We start from the raw sequence: 20,513 nt of genomic DNA, 5'->3' as shown, positions 1-20,513 counted from the left end.
GAGGGAGACCAAAGACTAGGTACAAGAACTGAATATCAGCAGACCGCAAAGAGCTCAATCAGCCTCATGTGCGATCGCGACTTTTAAAACAAGGTTAGAAAAGTTGCTGACTCCCAACAGAGAATTGGCAAGAAAGAAAAGTTTCTAGCCCCCATGATTACAGAGAAAAATAGCACACACGAAAGCCGTGGTGTCCAACCAGTTCTGAAGCTGTAGCCACTATAGTGGCTACTGCTATGGCAAACTAGTCATATTATTCTGAAAATATAAATAATTCTGTGAGACAACTAGCCACATTCAACTGGCCAAACAGCCACATTTGGCTAGTGACTAACGTGTTGGACACCACGGCACTAAAGGCTCCACCACCAGGCTGCAAATAAAAGGACCTTGGGCTGTGTCTACACTGGCGCGATCTTGCGCCAAAACGGCCGCTCTTGTGCAAAAACTTGCTGCCTGTCTACACTGGCTGCGTATTCTTGCGCAAGTAAACTGACGTTCTACTGTATAAAATCAGGGCTTCTTACGCAAGAACTATGATGCGCCCACTCAGGAATAAGCCCTCTTGTGCAACTGTTCTTGCGCAAGAGGCCAGTGTAGACAGGCAACATGAATTTCTTGCGCAAGAAAGGCCTATGGTTAAAATGGCCATCCGAGCTTTCTTGCGCAAGAGAGCGTCTACACTGGCACGGATGCTCTTGCGCAAAAGCACATGGCAGTGTAGACGCTCTCTTCTGGAAGAGTTTTTGCACAAGAACTCTTCCGCAAAAGACTTCTTGTGCAAGAAGCTGCCAGTGTAGACGTAGCCCCGGAGTTTATTACCTTTGGTCTGGGAAAAGCTGCAGTTACAAATAGAGCTGGGTGATTTTTTTTTTTTTTTTTTTTTTTTTTTGGCTGAATAGTTTATTCACCAAAAAATGCCATTTCAAGCAAATGGCTGAGATTCTCAACTAAAACTGCTTGCAAATTTAGGTCAAACTCAGTACATAATTTTGGCCACAAAATAAGGGGTGAGGGATTCCAAAAAAGTCTAAGCAGAATATTTTGACCTTTTGTTCAATGTAGCTAGATTTTGCTTTCAAACACAAGGTAAAAAATTAACCAAATGTTTTGTTTCATATTGAAACATTTTATTCAACCACAATGGTATTCTGCTACCACCTCCACATGTTTATCATCCCAGCAAGAAAAAACAAAAGGTTTTTTCAGGCTGCCCAAAAAGGAACTTTTTTTTAGGGGGATTTTTCATTTTGACAGCCAAACTGGAAAATCAATGATGTACCCTGTTCTCGTTCCAGTGTGATAAGCAACAGTCCAAACACATGACACTCGGACTGGATCTCAAACATGTGAGAGGCATGCTTTGATCATGAGTAGATTTAAGAACTGAAGCTGTTACTATTCCTGGTAACTTGGGAAACAAGAGTGCAATTGAATGAAATGGCATTGGCATTGCATAGCATGGACCTGGCATAGCATGGCACAGAAAATCGGTGCAAATTGCTACCATCTCAGATTGGTGTCCTTTGACATCTTGGCTGTGTCTAGACTGGCCAGTTTTTCTGGAAAATCAGGCGATTTTCCGGAAAAGCTTGCCAGCTGTCTACACTGGCCGCTTGAATTTCAGCAAAAGCACTGACTTCCTACTGTAAGAAATCAGTGCTTCTAGCAGAAATACTATTCTGCTCCCGTTTAGGCAAAAGTCCTTTTGGGCAAAGCTTTTGCGCAAAAGGGCCAATGTAGACAGCTCAGATTTGTTTTCCGCAAAAAAGTCCCAATCGCAAAAATGGCGATCGGGGCTTTTTGGCAGAAAAGCGCGTCTAGATTGGCACGGACGCTTTTCTGCAAAAAGTGCTTTTGCGGAAAAGTGTCCGTGCCAATCTAGACGCTCTGTTCCGAAAATGCTTTTAACGGAAAACTTTTCCATTAAAAGCATTTCTGGAAAATCATGCCAGTCTAGACACAGCCCTTGTGTTTACACTCTGTGGAAATCACGTCAAGACAGTGGGGAAATCAAGCCCAATGTCTAATATTTCTGCATTCTCACTTTCTGGGGGCAGCCAAAGAGTTAACAAGCCCTACCCTTCCAGATTTAAAAAAAAGAAAAGAAAAGAAAAAACCCACCAACTTTTAATAAAAGTATTAGAGGACCCACAAATAGTGTTTGCTTTATTGAATTATGAGCTTAACCAAGTAAAAAAAAATCTCAAATCCATGTGGAATTTTCTCTTCCGAGTGTAAGTTTTGTAAGCATTATTAGTTCTTTTTTTTTTCCTGTGAGCTTCACTCTTTGAAAAAGGAGTCACTCTTGCGCCAGGGATTTAGATGGCTTTTTGAGCTCAGCTCAGCCCTTCTCTATTGTAACACAAAGGGATTTGTGTGTGCTCTTGCCATTTCGAATGGGATCGATGGGGCGAGGTCAGGCAGTTAATCAGCTAGACTTGTATTAATGCCACGTGCCCGGGTGGCATCCCACTTGTACAGCACAATGACCTTGAGTAATGTGAACGGAGAGCCAATGCCAGGGGATGTGCTCACTCTGATACCCACGGATTTATACACATAGCAGTAAGATGGGCACAGTGTCCTACTAACCCCTTTGTTTCTGTACCAGCCAGCGTGGGGCCAGTGGCTCGCACGTTTAGAACACCTGGCTTGAAATCCCTGCTCTGCCCTGGCAGCCCATGTGACCTTGGAACTTAACAGCTTGACCCCTGTTGATTTAAAGAGGAGTTCGGTGCCCAGACACCAGAGTTGTTGACTCAAGTCCCACGACTTGAACTCGAGTCGGACTTAAGTCGCCTAGATGACTCGACTTGAGACTCGACTCGGGTTTATTGTTTGTGACAAGAGACTTGACTTGAGACCTACTAATTTTGTTAAATTGTCTTGGTGAAAAAATTGTCCGAAAATGCCTCTGTTGTTAGTAAGAAACCACCCACAGCAGCGATCGCGGCCCCGCCTCCCAGCTGGACCACTAGTAATTAGCAAGTACGGCAAGTATGATTTATGTTAATAAATGAAAACAGATAGTGATTATTGTTATTTATCGATATTGACGGCTTGTACAAAAGCAACTTGACATTTTTTAAATTAAGACTTGAGACTCGACTTGGGACTTGACTCGAAAGTGACTTTAGGGACTCGAGACTCAACTTGAGCCTTGAACTGTAGTGACTTGAGACTCGACTTAGACTTGACAATGGCAACTTGAAGACAACACTGCCAAAACACCTCCGAGGATCTAGGTCCCTGTGTTATGATTTGCCACCTGTAAAATAAAGCTCAGAGCACTTTCCTGCTTCCCGGCGATAGGGTGAAGCTACGTCTATTAAAGACTCTGATCTTCACAGGTGCTGTGGTCCTGGACAAAGTATGATCTCTAGCTACCTAAGATACATAAAGGTTAGTAGTCAGCTGTCCCCACCATGGAGAAAAAGTTCACCATGTGGAAAAGTTCCCTCCAACCCTAAAAGCCATAGATATTGGGTGGGTGGGTGGGCTGGTTGGTTGGTTGCTTTGCCTGAAAAGCCTTGCTGGATTCAGAGCACAGAACGAAATCACAGTTTGATTTTTGGATCCTGACTGTTAAAAGTTCCCAAATTACTGAGCAAGTGGTTGTGTTCCCAGCTCTGTGCAAGGCATGTGGACTAGTGGTTAGAGGGGGAGGGATAGCTCAGTGGTTTGAACCTTGGCCTGCTAAACCCAGGGTTGTGAGTTCAATCCTTGCGGAGACTATTCAGGGATTTTGGGCAAAAATTTGTCAGGGATGGTACTTGGTCCTGCTGTGAAGGCAGGGAACTGGACTCAATGACCTTTCAAGGTCCCTTCCAGTTCTAGGAGATAGGCAGTTCTAAGAGATAGGCAGTCTCCATTAATTTAATATCAGAACTTCTGTTCCCACCCTGGGGGGGGGATGGTTAGTGCAAGGGTGGGCAAACTACAACTCAGAGACCACATTCAGCCGGCATGGTTACCAGTCTGGTGACACAGTGGGGCTAAGGCAGGGCCCCTGCTGCCATGGCCCCTGTGCCACTCCTGGAAATGATGGGCACGTCCCTGCAGCCTCTGGGGGCAGTGGTGTAGAGGGGTCTTCTCCTCAGGCTGCCCCATCTGCAGGCACTGCCCCCCAGAGATCCCATTGGCTGGGAACTGTGACCAATGGGAGCTGTGGGGGTGGTGCCTACAGATGGACCCACCCCCCAGGAGCCACTCCCAAAGAGACCCGCTGTTTCTGGGAGCCATGTGGAGTCAGGGCTGGCAGGGAGCCTGCCTTAGCCCCATTTCCCCACCCCGGAACCATCTGAACCATCTGATGTAAGCAGTGCCTGGCTCGAGCTCACACCTTGCACCCCAAACCCACTACCCCAGCCCTATAGCCATGGCCCATGGCCCTCTATACAATTTTCCTACCCCCCTACCCCCAGGTGTGACCCTTGGGCTGAAAAGGTTGCCCAGCCCTAAGCTGGTGGATCTGGGGCGGACTGGAAATCAGAATGGAGGGTCTTGTTACTGACTGGCTATGGCAGGGTCTCCCCCCTTCCTGTGCCTCAGTATCTGTAGCCTCGCATCAGCTTAGAGACGTTATTTGACCTCGATTTGGCACCGCGGGCACTGTGCCCAGTTCTGGTGTCCGCAGTTCAAGAGGGAGCGGGTTCACCAAAGAGCCACAAGAATCAATGGAGGATTAGGAAACTGGCCTCCCAGCGCTGGAGTCGAAAAGTCGAAAAGCTCCATTGATGTAGCTCCGAGAGAAGTTGGAGGACTGGATCGCACGACTGTGGGCTTGCCTGCACAGTGCCTCCATCCCTACTTACCAGGGAGTCGCTTCTCAAAGGTGCAGGTTGCGGAAGGCATTTGCTGGATCTCGGCTTGATCCTTCCCCTCGGCCCGTGTGTTGTCTATTCAGACCATAAGCGCTTTGGGGCGGGGACTGAGCTCAGGATGTGTTTGTACAGCACCTAGCACAATGCGTCCCTGATCTCTCTCGGGGCTGCTAGGAGCAACGGTCACACGAATGACAAAACATCATAGGCCGAAGGTCACAGGAACTCATGTTTCAGTGCTTGGGTCAAGACGGATTTTTTCTCACCCCGGGGAGTAGGGTAGCTTGTAAAGGGACATCGGGGGCTGTCTTCTTCCTTCGAAGCCATAGAGGGCAGATTGTCATTGGGGGTGGATTCTAACCGCACCCCAGGCTGGACACCAGGCTGCAGGGCTGTAAGTGTGCAAACCTCTCCCCTCTGCGAGCCGGCGTTAAAACCCTGCCTCTGGCCGCAAGTGACAATACGTTTGAACGTCTCGTGGTGTCGCCTCGTGGGCAGCGGCAGCGGCGGAATCGCAAGGGGGTTGCGGGACGGAGCTGCGTGGGCCGGGGAGTCCAGGGCCCATGCAGCAGGGGGCGCTACAGACCTAAGTTCCCTGTAAGCGATGCGGCCAGACAGCTACTTAGCTAGCACCGAACAGGTGCTCGAGATACCCATGCAAGCGGGGCTGCCCCACCCGGCGTAGCCTCCAGCCTGGTGGCTGGGAGAGGGACAGCCTGAACTAGGTGTCTCTTTCCTGGCCCAAAGGCAACCATGGCCCAGCTCCAGCCATCCCCCTCCCCCTGCTGCAGCTAGAGTGGCTTGGTCCCCAACCCCTACCCGCTGCAGCCCAGCCCCAGAGATCCTCTGCTGCAGCGAAGTGACCCAGCCCTCTGGCCTCTTCCCAGACACACACGCTTCCTGCCGTGGTCGACTGAGACACTCAGTCTCACCCAGCCAAGAAGTCCAGACCCCTCCCCGCTCCCCGGACCCAGCCCCGGATCACCCCAGCCCTGTAGCCCGGCTGCAAGACTTCGTCATGCTCCTGCACCCTACCCTCTGCCCCACCCCATAGCCTGCACCCCCAGCCAGAGCTCTCACACTCCTGCACCCCTCCGTCTCCCCAAGCCTGAGCCCCCTCCTGCACTCAGAACCCCTTGGCCTCACCCCTGCCCCATGGATTTGTTTTCTACACCAATAGGAAGATGTGTTGCACGTTCCCTCCTACTGGTGCACATAAAATTCATTCGGCTCGGGGGTGGGAAAAATGAGAGGGACCCCTGCTGCAGACGAGGCTTGCGGGGTGTCGGCAGGGCTGTACTGAGGAAGCGTCAGCATGGAGAAAGCCAGAAACAGGGAATGGATTCCCCTGCGCTGGCACAATCCCTTAGCCCATCTGACGTGGTCCCCAGCTGCGGAACTGTGTCCGTTTCTGCATGTCCGCAGGTATCTGCCTCCACGGCTCACTGTGGCAGAGACGGATACCGATTCTGTATCCTCACGGGGCTCTCGCTTTTATGGTTGTCGTGGAGGAGACACTGAGGCACCAGCAAGCTGAAGGGCCATTTTATTTTATTTTTTAAGACTGGTGGCAGCTTGCTCGGCACAATTAAACCTGATTACCAGAGGTGCTGTGCTCCCGCCACTCACTGTCTTAGGTGCCCACCACTTCCGAAAACAGGCCCTGGTTGGTCTCAGATTCGGCACACAAAACTGAGGCATCCAGAGGCCATTCGTGGCTTGCCCAGATCACACATCAAATCCACATGAGCGCCGGGACTAGGAACTATGGGTGCTCTAACGACTACATCACACTGTCATCTTCCTCGGCTCCATTAATAGCCTTTGGTTTGTCAGTCAGCCTTCACAATCCATCACACGTTAATCAGACAGCGCACTTGCCACCATGCGCTTCCTGCAAAATCCACTAGCTGGGTGAAGTAAGGGTTCCCTGTTGCCTTCTCCTGAACTGGATTTATAGCACCAGCATTGCCAGCAGATCTAGAGAAGTGATTCAGCTTTGGTGAGGCCACATCTGGAGTATTGTGTCCAATTCTGGGCCCCCCACTATAGAAAGGATGTGGACGCATTGGAGGGGGTCCAGCAGAGTGCGATCAAAATAATTAGGGGGCTGGAGCGCACGACCTATGAGGAGAGACTGAAGGATCTGGGTTTGTTTAGTCTGCAGAAGAGGAGAGTAAGGGGGGATTTGAGAGCAGCTTTCAACTTCCTGAAGGGGGGTTCCAAAGAGGATGGAGAGAGGCTGTTCTCAGTAGTGATGGATGGGAGAACAAGGAGCAATGGTCTCAAGTTACAGTGGGAGAGGTCTAGGTTGGATATTAGGAAAAACTATTTCACTAGGAGGGTGGTGAAGCACTGGGATGGGTTCTCTAGGCAGAGGGTGGAATCTCCATCCCTAGAGATGTTTAAGTCCCAGCTTGACAAAGCCCTGGCTGGGTTGATTGAGTTGGGATTGGTCCTGCCTTGGGCAGAGGGCTGGACCTGATAACCTGCTGAGGTCTCTTCCAGCTCTATAATTCTATGACTTGTATTTCCTTTCTTCACTGCTGAGTGGGTGAATTCTGCTTTCTTCTGCTCAGGCAGGAGGACTCCTGCATGGGAAGGAGCTTCCCCTTGGTTCAAGACAATGGGATCCCGAATTCTAACTGAGCAGCAGAGCTCTGAAGTGAGAGATGATCTAAACGAGTCCCCCCAATGGGGAAAACACCTTGCAGTGTGTCCATGTGCCTGCCCACTGTAGTTTAGATCTCTCGTGCCAGCCTAGCAGAGCTAGTGGGGAGAAGGAACTACCAGGTATGCCCCTGGAATCACAGCCCGGATAATCCAGAGTTGTTTCCAGCATTTCCAGGCAGAATTAGCATGTACTCTGCAGCTCTTTTTTTTTTTAAAGCCCCGTTGTCCTCTGTTCTTTCCCTCTGTCCCCGCTGCTGTGACATGAGCCAAAATCCAAGTTGTACCAGTTAAAAGCTGCCAAGTTAAGCCCTAGACTGACTAATCCATGAGAATTCATGGAGCTGGGCATCGGCAACCCTCCTTTAAAGGAACAGCGGCTTTATTTCCAAAATAAATACAGGCACGTTGCCGAGAATTACTTGTGCTTAATTGGAGCACGAGTCCTCTTCTCAGGGAGCCGGCAGAAATCTGCTCTCATTCATTTGTGTGTGTGACTCTTTGTGATGAATGTAAAGAAACTGAGGCAAAACATTACAAGCAGAACAGGTTGGGGTTGTTTTTTTAAGGGGGAGCGTTGTCTAGTGATTGGAGCAGGAAGTCAGACTGCAGCTCTTAGGGCTGGTGGAAGAGCATGATCTCATCGTTGGAGGGGGAGGCTAGAAGTCCAGACTCCTGTGATCTGTTCCCGGATCACAGAAGGGATTGTGGGTCTCGTGGTTGGAGCAGATGACTAGGCGTGAGATCTCCTAAGCTCGTTTCTGCCACTGACTCGCGATGATACGTCACATTCATTCCCCATCTCAGTTTAGTCACCGCACAGTGGCATAACAGCGGCAATAGAGTTCATTAACAAACGTCTCTACAGCTCTGTAATCTTTTTGAATGGCCAAGGTGTGTTCTAAACACTACCTCTCTGAGCATGAAACTTTGCTCAGTCAGCGTGCTGGGTCTCTCGCAGTTTCCTAATGCTGAAATCCTTCACGCAAACAATGTAGCCACCATGCGAACAAGCCAGCACTGGAATGAACAGCACAGGTTACGGTCTGGGGAATGCTGATCACTGTGAAGCTGATTAAATGAATTTCCCAGTGGCCTTCCAAGAGACGCGAACTAGGTTGTCTGTGCCCCCGGTTGAAGCATCAACTGCCCTGACACACTCCGCCCTAGGGAAAAGTATTGTCTGGGAAAGGGAGGGAATGAGTTAGCCTGCGGAACACCACCTCTCAAATTCTAGTACCAGCAGAACCAACAAGACTTGGTCCTCCAGGGGCTAGAATGGCAGCAGGAGGAGAGATTAGCCAGTCAGGACCCAGGAGGCAAGATAAGAAGGCTTGCTTGCTTCTTTGGAAGAGCAGTGCTGGATGAAACTGGGCGAGAAAGGGTAAGAGTTACTCCTTTCCACTCTGAGGGTATGTCTACCTCGTGGAACAGCGGTGTACCGGTAGTTCGGAATAGGAATCCTAGTCCGAACTACCTAGTTCGAGCCCCGTGTAGCCGCGCTACACGAGGTTCGAAGCAGCGGGGATTTAAAAATAGCAGCTCCCCGCTTATGCAAATGAAGCCCGGGAAATTCAAATCCCGGGCTTCATTTGCAAGTGCGGTATGCCTACATTACCCCGCTAGTTCGAACTAGCGGGTTAGTGTAGACATACCCTGATAGACCTAGCCTCCATGAATCTATCTAGCTCTTTTTTGAACCCTGTTAAAGTCCTAGTCTTCGTAACATCCTCTGGCAAGGAGTTCCACAGGTTGACTGTGTGCTAAGTGAACCATGCATAACCCAGAATCCCAAGACTCTGTCAGTTGAAGGGGTACAATAAAATGGTTGTTTTGCCTTGATGTTTAAGGGCTCAGGTGACCAACTGAGGACTAAATTTTAATTGTTCAAGGATGGGCAAAGAGTTCGTTGCATCAGATGCCTTGCTTCAGGCATGTGGTGATACTGGGCCTTTTAACATGGATTGGTTGTATACCTACACACATCATTCTTCCATAGATGTGCATGGAACTTCACTGATAAAATGGTTTCCCTGCCTTGAAGAGTTGACTATCTGTTTTTTTCATAGCACCATAAGTAGTCTATTGAGAAAGGGGACGGGAGGAGGTCCGGATCCCAGCAGTAGAATTTAGCAAACCCAGCAGGTTCTGTTCCTCTTTCGGACAGTGACCTTAGACAAATGATGTCACTTCTCTGCCACCACTTCCTCGTCTGTAATGCGCAGGGGTGGTTTGAGGATGGAAAGAAGGGCCCCATATAACACAGTGCTAATGCAGCTGGTAACGGTCTTGTAAGTTTCCTCGAGCTGTGCAGCTTTGGCAATGCACCACCACCCTGACCTAGGACTCTTCTAGCTACCCCAGTCCTGAATCATGCCTCTTTGTCCTCCGCTGCATCTCTCCCAAAGCACCTCAGCTATAAGCAAGGCTTTGACTGCTACTCCAGATTATAGATCATGAATGCCTGTTGGGTGCACACAGCCTGTTGCTGCCCCATGATCGATCTGTTCTGTTCATGTTTGTACTCTGAACGATGCTCCGTTTGTGCCCCAAGGATCAGTTCTAGAACCGGTTTTGTTCAACATCTTTATTAATGACCTGGATGAGGGGATGCATTGCACTCTCGGCAAGTTTGCAGATGACACTCATCTAGGGAGAGAGGTAGATACGCTGGAGGGCAGGGATCGGGTCCAGAGTGACCTAGACAGATTAGAGGATTGGGCCAAAAGAAATCTGATGAGGTTCAACAAGGACAAGTGCAGAGTCCTGCACTTGAGATGGAAGAATCCCAAGTATGGTTACAGGCTGGGGACCAACTGGGTAAGTAGCAGTTCTGCAGAAAAGGACCTGGAGATTACAGTGGATGAGAAGCTGGGTATGAGTCACCAGTGTGCCCTTGTAGCCAAGAAGGCAAATGGCATATTAGGGTGCATTAGAAGGAGCATTGCCAGCAGATCCAGAGATGTCATTATTCCCCTTTATTCGGCTCTGGTAAGGCCACATCTGGAGTATTGTGTCCAGTTCTGGGGACACACACACACGCCCCATAAAAAGGATGTGGACACATTGGAGAAGATCCACTGGAGGGCAACCAAAATGATTAGGGGGTTGGAGCACATGACCTCCAAGGAGAGGCTGAGGGGTTTGGGCTTATTTAGTATGCAGAAGAGAAGAGTGAGGGTGGATTGGATAGCAGCTTCCTGCATGGGGGTTCCAAAGAGGATGGCGAGAGGCTGTTCTCAGTGGGGGCAGGTGGCAGAACAAGGAGCGATGGTCCCAAGTTACAGTAGGAGAGGTCTAGGTTGGATATTAGGAAAAACTATTTCCCTAGGAGAGTGGTGAAGCACTGGGATGGGTTCCCTAGGGAGGGGTGGAATCTCCATCCCTAGAGGTGTTTAAGTCTAGGCTTGACAGAGCCCTGGCTGGGATGATTTAGTTGGGATTGTTCCTGCCTTGGGCAGGGGGCTGGACTTGATGACCTCCTGAGGTCTCTTCCAGCCCTAGGCTTCTGTGGTTCTATGACAGAGGTGCCATTGGCCAAGCAGGCAGTCGGACCTGTCCTGATCCCAACCGTGGCTTTTCTCGTTTCAGGTGGATAAAGTTTGAAGAAAAGGTGGAAGAAGGAGGGGAGAGATGGAGCAAACCTCACGTGTCGACGTTATCTTTGCACAGCCTGTTTGAATTGCGCACGTGTCTACAGACAGGGACGGTGCTCCTAGACCTAGACGGCTACTCCTTACCGCAGATCATAGGTACTGACCTCTCGATACAAACAGCAGCGGCCGGGGGGCCTAATCTTGAAATGATTTCACTGTGGCTCTGAAGCGTCACCTAGAACTAGAGAGAGTGTTGCATGCACCATGGAACTGGCTAGATAGAACCTGATTCTCCACTTCTCTGCTCGCCAACATGTGTAAACGATAAAATAGGGTAAATGCAAATAATAAGATGAGGTGGGCATCACATTTTTTCGGTGCCAGAGGCTGTGATGCTGCCAGTGTAGGCCTGGGGAGATCAGAGTTCAGTTCCCTGGTCTGTCGCAAACTTCCTGGGCACTTTACTAGGCCCAGATTTGTAAAGATACGGAGGCCTCACAGCTCTCAACATTGCAGTGCCCAGCAGATTTAGGAGCCTGAATCTGAATTGCCTTATTTTCCAAGGGGAGTAGGCGTTTAGGAGCCAAAATCTTGATTGTTTAGGCTCCTAAATCCCTTTTGGAAAATGAGTTAGGCTCCTAAATCAGTGAAGCTGTGCCACACTCAGCACAGCCGTGCCTGAGTACTGTTAAAAATCTGAGCGTTAGTTTCTCATCTGTAAAAGTAGGGATCACAGCGCTGACAGCAGTGTGGCGAGGAGAAATACATCACAGGCTGTGAAGTGCAGAAGGCCAGACCCTCAAAGGCACAGAGCTTTCCTGATTCCCAGTTAAATCAAACGGAATTGGGTCCTTTGAGCAGCTGGGGGGCTACATACCTAAAGTACAATATATCTCCTGCAAGGGTTTCTGATACGCTTGCATTTGACACCCACTTTTCCTTGCCTCTTGTGTACACTGTTGCAGCTTTGCAGCCAGGTGCAGTGAGGTTCTTTATCTGTCACTCCACTCCAATGCACTTGAACCTCCGTACTCCAAGAACACCCATGGGATGGAGGAGGAAGCGGCTCTGTGTTCTACCGTTCCCCTTCTTCCAGCTGGGGTAGTAACAGGGCAGCAGCGCGCTTCCCCAGTGGCCTTTCCCCACCACTTCCTTAGCAGCAAGGCAGTGCCTGGGAGCACTGCGGGGCACAAAACAACAAGTGCCCTTGGTGTGGGACATCAGGCAAACGTCCCATCCCCTTCACGGCCAGATCCTGCAACGCCCACCCTGGTCCCGCAAAAATATTTAACCTGGCACACCCTGTTCTCAGAGTTGCTGGATTAGAGATGGTCAAGAGTGTTGCTGTGTGTTGTTCAAGCGTATTGCGTTAGACAATGAAGGGTAGCGATGGTGGTTGGCAAGTTAGTTTCTCATATTTGGTGGGTCTTATGCAGTGTAATTGTAGCAGTGTCAGTCCCAAAATATTAGATGGGCTCCTTGTCTCTCTGTTAGGCTATGTCTACGCAGCAGCGTTATTTCGGAATAACGCATGTGTAGTCCACGTTTACACACAAGCAGTTATTTTAACATAATGTTGAAATAATGTTGAGCAGGAGGACTGCTTACTCCGACTCCTGTAACCCTCATTGTACGAGGAGTAAGGGAAATCTGGAGAAGAGTGCTCTATCTTGAAATAACTGCTGTGTGGACAGTGCCAAAAGTCAAAATAAGCTATTTCGACTTAAGCTACGTAATTAGCGTAGTTCAAGTTGCATCATTTATTTTGAGTTTAGCCCTGTTGTGTAGATATGCCATTAGATATTAGGCTTGCAGCCTAACAAAAAACACTTGTACGTGTATTGGCCAAACCGAACAAAGGATAAATGGATACAAATCAGACATCAGAAATGGTAACATGCAGAAACCTGCAGGGGAACATTTTAACCTGCATGATCACTCGGTCACCGGCTTAAGAGTAGCCATTCTTCTACAAAGGAATTTCATCACCCAATTATAGAGAGAGACTGCTGAACTGGAATTCATCTACAGATTTGACACTGTTACCCTGGGCTTGAATAAAGTCATTAATTGTTTGGCATATTACAAAGCCAATTTCCCCTGCCTTTAACATCCGCATTTTCCCATCAAAACCTACGATTGGGACACATCCAGACCACTTAATTAGCCTCATTAACACTGATCCTACAATCAGCAGGAACTGTTGTTGCGCTCTGTGTGTGTGTGTGTGTGTGTGTGTTGGTTTCTGTTATTTCCATTCCAACTTATCCGATGAAGTGAGTTTTACCCACTAATCTCATGATACTAAGGTGCCATAGGACTACTCATTTTTTTTTAAAAAACACTTGTGTTGAGGATCCTGTGACTAATAGTTGGAGATAGGACTCCTGGATTCTAATCTGTGACCTGCAGACGCTAGTAAGGATTCTCATTAACGTGTGTAAAGCCTTCTGAGACCCGTCAGGCAAAAAAAGCTGAAAAAAGCAAATGCACAATTACATTGAAACTAACAGTGTCTAATGCTGGGTTTTGCTTTCCATTTTTATTAATGAATGTTAATTTCATGGTGCATTACATAATATAATGAGAGAATGCAACGGCTGTGCAGCAGGATGTGTGGAACAGCTGAGAAATGAAGCTAATATTGATTTCTAACCTACATGCATTCATGTACTTAGATTATTTATTTTTCTCCTTTGATTATATATTGTTACATGGAAATGTAATTAGATGCAAATACTCCACACATCTCTAAAAGCCTGACCTGTGAGGAAAGGTTAAAAAATTGGGCCTGTGTAGTCTGAAGAGGAATTTGACAAGTTTTCAAATATATGAATGGCAGCTATAAAAAGAACTGTGATTCTTTGCTCCCCAAATCCACTGAAGGGGGGATATTAAGTAATGGGCTTATTCTGCAGCCAGGTTAGACATTAGGGGAAACTTCCTAACTCTCGGGGAAGTTAAGCTCTGGAATAGGCTTCTGGGGGAAGCTCTGGAATCCCCTTAATGGGAGTTTTGGAAAACAGGTGGAACGAGCACCTGTCGGGGGTGCTCCAGGTTTACTTGGTCCTGCCTCGGCACGAGTCCCTGGACCTGGTGACTTCTCAACAGAGGTGACTGATGAAGGGGGTGGGGGAGCCACACAGTCCCCTCCCCCACCTCAAGGGCAACCCCCTCCGCCTCTCCCTGCTCCTGAGCGATGTGGCCTGGGGGGACTAACAGGTCCAGAGGCCAGCGCCAGGAGCAGGTGTCTGCTGCCCCTCCCCAGCATTGCAGGGCAAGCAGAGCAACATGGCCTCCATTTGCTTTGCTCCCCTGCCATGTGGCTCCACTTCCTGGGGGTGAATGCAGGGCCTCTCTCTCCGAAGCAGCGCAGCGAGCTGAAGCCGTTGTTCCACTTGCCTTGCAGCTGCCAGTGGGTAGGGGAGGGGCGCCAGACTCCCCCCATCCCTAGTCTTCCCACCAGCCACTGGCCATCCTTTGACCCGCCTGCCCATGGTGTTTGGGGCACGTGCCCCCCATGTATCACCTCAGCTTCGCAGCCATTTCTGTGATTCTGTTCCCGGAAAGTGAGTCACAAACTCAGCCGATTTGCTCCGCAAGTTCAAGCGAGAAAGCCCAGTGCCCTTAGAACTCTACGACTTCCTTTTGGTTGTCCCTTTGCTGAGTATTACTGCCCCTGGAAAGACAGCACTGGAGTCAGCCTTTCAATGGAGCAACTAGGGATGTTAACATGCGGGCCATTGGGTAACGGGGTAACGGCTGAACATTTCAGAAGTTCCATGGTTACATGCACCTGCAGCACAGGGCGGCAGCCAGCTCCCAGGGAGCTGCTGCACGCTGGGAGCCGGCTTCTAAGCCAGCTGCGGGCACATACCAGCTCCTGCCTGCCAGTCCTGCTCCTGGAGAGCTGGCTACCTCCCCACACTGCTGCCTGTGATACAGGGGCAGCAGCCCTGGGTGGCAGCCAGTTCCCAGGAGTCGGGGTGTGACAGGAGCCAGCTTTTAAGTTGGATCCCAGCACATGCTGCCTCCCACCCCGCTGCCACCCCGCACTGCTACCTCTGATACAGTGGCTGGGCCAAGGCTGCAGGGACCGGTGGCAAGGGAGCCAGAAATGACTTCCTCTGGTCCAGCAAAATCCTTCATCCAGGACCAGTCAGAACGGTGTCTGACCAGGGAAGGTCCAGTCTGTGCTAATGTCAGATCATTAGCAACTCCACTGAAATCCGTGGGATTTACATGGGTGTAAAAGAGAGGACAGCCGGATTAGTTTAGCGTATCAGAAGAGGTCGGTCTCTCCATACCCTGCACTGAAATAACAAAAGGAGAAAGTCAAACCAGATTTCACAATTTCCGTGCGAGGTGACAAACACGGTGATTTCTGTATCACGGGAAAGGCATGTTAATGCCGCCTATGAATTGCTGCTGACCTCACCGCAGCCCAGACACTGCGAGGAAGAGCATCCTGGAGAGAGCACGCTGCACGTCTCTCTTCCTGCTCCGTTGCCATGTCGTTTGTTCGGGATCTTCTCGCTTTGATTCTCCCCCTTGGTGGGAGTTTTGCCTGTGCAACGACTGCGGGAATTGGCCCGTTAATCAGAACCGGCGTTGGTCTCTCCTGCTTTGCCTCCTGTGTCATCATTTCGCACCGAGGAAAAGTTCATGCAACGCCCTGCTAGCGCGTTACACAGCGATCGTGCGGGTGTTAATGAGGACACAAGGCACAGGGCAAACAGGGACTGGGCATGATACCGGTAAGAAAACAAAAGCAATGAAGCCCTGTTTCAATGCTCCATTAAACAGGCAAACCCCCTGAGAAAGCCTGGGACTTTTTCTAAGTAAATGAGTGTGAGTTTGTCTATGATGATCTAATTCCACCATGTAGTCTCTACAGCATTTGTACGACAAGACAGCCTACAACGGCATGTAGCTGATCTGCAACTGCTAGCAGCAAATATCTCCCAGGGCTCGTGATGAGACACTGGATGGAGAAGGCTCTGAGTTACTACAGAGAATTATTTACCAGGAGTTTGCTGGTGGGTCTGGCCCATGTGCTCAGGGTCAAAGTGATTGTCACATTTGGGGTCAGGAAGGAATTTTTCCCCAGGCAGAGGGGAAGAGGCACTGAGGTATTTTTGCCTTCCTCCGCAGGGTGGAGCATGTGTCACTTGCAGGTTTAAACTAGTGTAAAAGATGGATTCTCTGTAACTTGGGGTCTTTAAATCATGATTTGGGGACTTCAGTAACTCAGCCTGAGGTTATGGGCTATTACAGGAGTGGGTGGGTGAGATCCTGCCCCCTGCGATATGCAGCCATCAGGTCAGATCCTCATGATGGTCCCATCTGACCTTGAGTCTTTGGAACATGATGCAGTTCTCAAGTTTGCAAGGAGGGGGATTTTTTTTTTCCTGCCATGCCGCAGCCCAGTGAGTCACGCATGCGCTTCCAATGTTCTTCTTTCAGATGATGTTATCGAAAAGCAAATAGAAGAGGGTCTGCTCAAGCCAGAGCTCAGAGAGAAAATAAGCTACGTGCTCCTGAGGAAACACCGCCACCAGACCAAGAAACCGATCCACCGATCCTTGGCAGACATCGGCAAATCGGTCTCGTCCAACACAAGTGAGTTCTCGAGAGCCGGCTCCCACGTAGCCGCATCCTTACTCATTGTTTTGCCAAACTTCTGTTGAGGTTTAGGGGCCCGAGTAAGGACTGAAAGTAAAATGTCCCCCTCTGCAGTGGACCTGCCCCGTTTCAGCCCGTGGCTCCAAGACACCAATCTGCTCGGCCTGCATGCATACCTATGGGGACATAGCCAGCGAGTAGGGCCATGCTGTTCCTCCAGTCAGCAGGACAAGCTTCCCCCTGAACACAGACTGCGGGATTTCGTCTACTGTGAATGGAGGATGGGGAGAGGCTGTTCTCAGTGGGGGCAGATGGCAGAACGAGGAGCAATGGGCTCAAGTTGCAGTGGGGGAGGTCTAGGTTGGACATTAGGAAAAACTATTTCCCTGGGAGGGTGGTGAAGCACTGGAATGGGTTCCCTAGGGAGGGGGTGGAATCTCCATCCCTGGAGGTTTTTAAGTCCCGGCTTTACAAAGCCCTGGCGGGGATGATTGAGTTGGGATTTTAGCGGGGGGGGGGGACTTGATGACCTCCCAAGGTCTCTTCCAATCCTATGATCCTATACAGCTCTTGTACCATATGTGAAACATGGGTAGATAAAAACAGAGCTGGGGGTCATAGATTTATAGAGCTTACGGCCAGATGGGACGGTGAGAGCACAGCAGAGAATCAGAGAATCCTAGAGCTGGAAGAGACCTCAGAAGGCCATCAAGTCCAGCCCCCTGCTCTAGGCAGGACCAATCCCAACTAAACCAATCCAGCCAGGGCTTTGTCAAGCCAGGACGTAAACACCTCTAGGGATGGAGACTCCACTACTTCCCTAGGAAACCCATCCCAGTGCTTCACCACCCTCCTAGTGAAATAGTTTTTCCTAATATCCCACCTGGACCTCTCCCACTGCAACTTGAGAGAGTGATGGATGGGACTTGTAGTAGCCTAGCAGATGGCACAGGAAATTGGTAATGGAATGTAGTGCCTGTGTCACTGGGTGACTGGCCCCTTGAAGCGGGAGCATCATCCAGTGCACCTGTGAGTGATTTATTTGCTGCTCTTTGGAGCTTACGGGAAGATACCTGGGCTCTATAAAGAGGAAAGGGGAGAGGAATCTGGGGACAGAGTCTTGGAAGGCTCCTGCCAAGAGCAGAAGGCTGGGATTCACTTCTGGGAAAAGGGGAAACTGAGTCGAGATACCAGGGGACCAAAGGTTCAGGCAGGAAAGCTTGCGAGTGACTTGGGGAAGAGGAGGACTCTCCTGGGAAAAGGCCCAAGACTGAGTGGTGGTGTGAATTGTGTGTACATAAATCACAGACGGCAGGGGAATGTTTAGAGGACCCAAGACAGGTGGAGTTTATTTAAGCAGCCCTGAGGGGGGTAAACTGAGGTGAGGCAAAAGGGAGCATTACAGGCCCAGCCTTTTACAGCCTGTCAGTGCAGGTTGTTAGTTCAAATCCTTGGACTGCTAGTGAATGAAAAATATTATTCCTCTGAGACTGGTTTGTGTGAAGCAAGCAGGTGGTCTCCGTAGAGGTCCCCATCACAGTAGCGTCATCCCATGGGGTGCTAAATGGCACCTTTTGGTGGCCGTTCCAGCAGAGAGGGCAAAGGCTGGATGGAGCGTTGAAAACTGATTCTCCATGTCAGGTTCCTTCCAGACCAGGACAACGGCATCCGGGCTGGGGAGATGTGCAGGGAGCTTGCTCTTACGTGGTTTGCCAGGGGGTTGCTCTCTCTACAGAACGAACTCGGCCATTTTTAGCTGCTGTACAGGGACCTTTCTCGGTTTCTCGTCTGCGATGTTAACGTGAGTTCAGATGGGAGGTGCCTTGGTGGAATCTTGGATTTGCTGACCTCTAGGCTACTTTCTGAACTAACCTAATGTGCAAACTTCAGGTTTTACTCCTGCCCGACAGATGTCATCTCCGGGAGCCTGCTTTCCCGGCATATTCCCATGCACTTCAGCAAGGCATCCATGCCTCTAGAGAGGGGTGTAGCACAACTCAGATTCACCCTGAACTCGGAGTACAGCTTTGCTCGCTGAGCAGGGGAGCCGACAGGTGGGTGGGAGGCAGGTTCCACACTCCCGAAAGAGGCGGGGCCTTAGGCAGAAGGGGTGGGACTGGGGGCAGCCAGCCCTCCGTGCTGCTGAGAGTGCAGCCTCTCCTCCCCACCCCACCCCCCAACCCCCCGACCCGAGGTTTTAGAGCCACACTAAGCATGCAGCGCTCCAACAGCGATTTAAAGGGCCTAGGGCACCAGCCACTGCTGCTCCTTTGAATCGCCAGGCCATAAGCACGGCCAGACTGGTTCAGACCAAAGCTCCATCCAGCCCAGTGTCCTGTCTGCCCACAGTGGCCAGTGCCAGGTGCCCCAGAGGGAGGGAACAGAACAGAGAATCATCATGTGATCCCTCCCCTGTCTTCCATTTCCAGCCTCTGACAAATAGAGGCTAGGAGCACCATTCCTACCTATCCTGACAAATAAGTATTAATGGACCTGTCCTCCATGAATTTATCTAGCTCTTTTTTGAACTCTGTTAAAGTTCTGGTCTTCACAACATTCTCTGGCAAGGAGTTCCACAGGTTAACTGTGCGCTGCCGGGAAAAAAAAAACTTTCCTTTTGTTTGTTTTAAAGCTGCTACTCATTAATTTCATTTGGTGGCCCCCTTCTCCCCCCCTAGTTCTTATGTTTTGGGAACAAGTAAATAGCTTTTCCTTATTCATTTTTTCCACACCAGTCATGATTTTATAGACCTCTATCATATCCCCCCTAATGTCTTCTTTTCCTAGCTGAAAGTCCCAGTCTTTTTAATCCCTGTTCATGTGGGACCTGCTCCAAACCCCTAGTCATTTTTGTTGCCCTTTTCTGAACCTTTTCCAATACCAATATGTCTTTTTTGAGATGAAGCAGCTGCATCTGTATGCCGTATCCAAGATGTGGGCATACCATGGTTTATATAGAGGCAATAAGATATTCTCTGTCTTATTCTCTATCCCTTTTTTAATGATTCCTAACATTCCATTTGCTTTCTTGGCTGCTGCTGCACACGGAGTGGATGTTTTCAGCGAACTATCCACAATGACTTCAAGATCTCTTTCCTGAGTAGTTGTAGCTAAATTAGTCCCCGTCATATTGTATATATAGTTGGGATTATTTTTTCCAATGTGCATTACTTTACGTTTATCAACATTAAATTTAATTTGCCATTTTGTTGCCCAGTCACTTAGTTTGGTGAGATCTTTTTGAAGCTCTTCACAGTCTGCTTTGGTCTTAACTACCTTGAGCAGTTTGGTATCATCTGCAAAGTTTGCCATCTCACTGTTTACCCCTTTCTCCAGATCATTTAGAAATAAGTTGAATAGGATTGATCCCAGTAGGGACTCTTGAGGGACCCCTCTAATTAGGGTTGCCACGTGTCCGGTATTCTACTGGACAGTCCGGTTTTTGGGCCCTCTGTCTGGTAAAAAAAAAATTAGAAAATACCGGACATGTGAACTGTCCGGTATTTTCTGGTTTTCCGGTGGGGCGCCGGACAGAAGCCTGGTGAAGGTGAGGGAAGGGGTGGGGAGGTGGGACGCGATTGGCTCTGGAAGCCTCTGGTTGCATCTGAGGACGAGGGGAAGCCCTGTCCCTTCTCCTGAGCGCTGGTCAAGCGCGTGGTGCAGCCGCAGCCGGACTTACTTCGCCAGGACCGTGCGTGGCACAGGTAGTGCCCTGAAATCTGCATGTGCTCGGGTCAGTCCCGCTCCCTGACGGCCGATTAGCCCCCTCCCGCCCGCCGGCCTGCCCCACTCTGCC

The 20,513-nt window shown here is 49.7% G+C and overlaps 1 protein-coding gene across 2 annotated transcripts in view; it reads left to right on the top strand.

The window, feature by feature from the left end:
* Nucleotides 1-20,513, top strand: part of SLC4A5 (solute carrier family 4 member 5) — a 134,639-nt gene that overhangs the window by 32,145 nt on the left and 81,981 nt on the right. For both annotated transcript variants that reach the window (XM_089773825.1, XM_089773824.1), the window contains exons 4-5: nt 11,088-11,248; nt 16,559-16,714. In XM_089773825.1, the coding sequence (XP_089629951.1) occupies nt 11,088-11,248; nt 16,559-16,714 (317 nt within the window). The remainder of the gene's footprint in view (nt 1-11,087; nt 11,249-16,558; nt 16,715-20,513) is intronic.

Source organism: Pelodiscus sinensis, chromosome 28 (assembly GCF_052426305.1).
Source record: "Pelodiscus sinensis isolate ZL-2025 chromosome 28, ASM5242630v1, whole genome shotgun sequence".
NCBI lineage: Eukaryota > Metazoa > Chordata > Testudines > Trionychidae > Pelodiscus > Pelodiscus sinensis.
The sequence above is the reverse complement of the archived record's forward strand: the minus strand, read 5'-3'. Positions and strand labels throughout refer to the sequence as shown.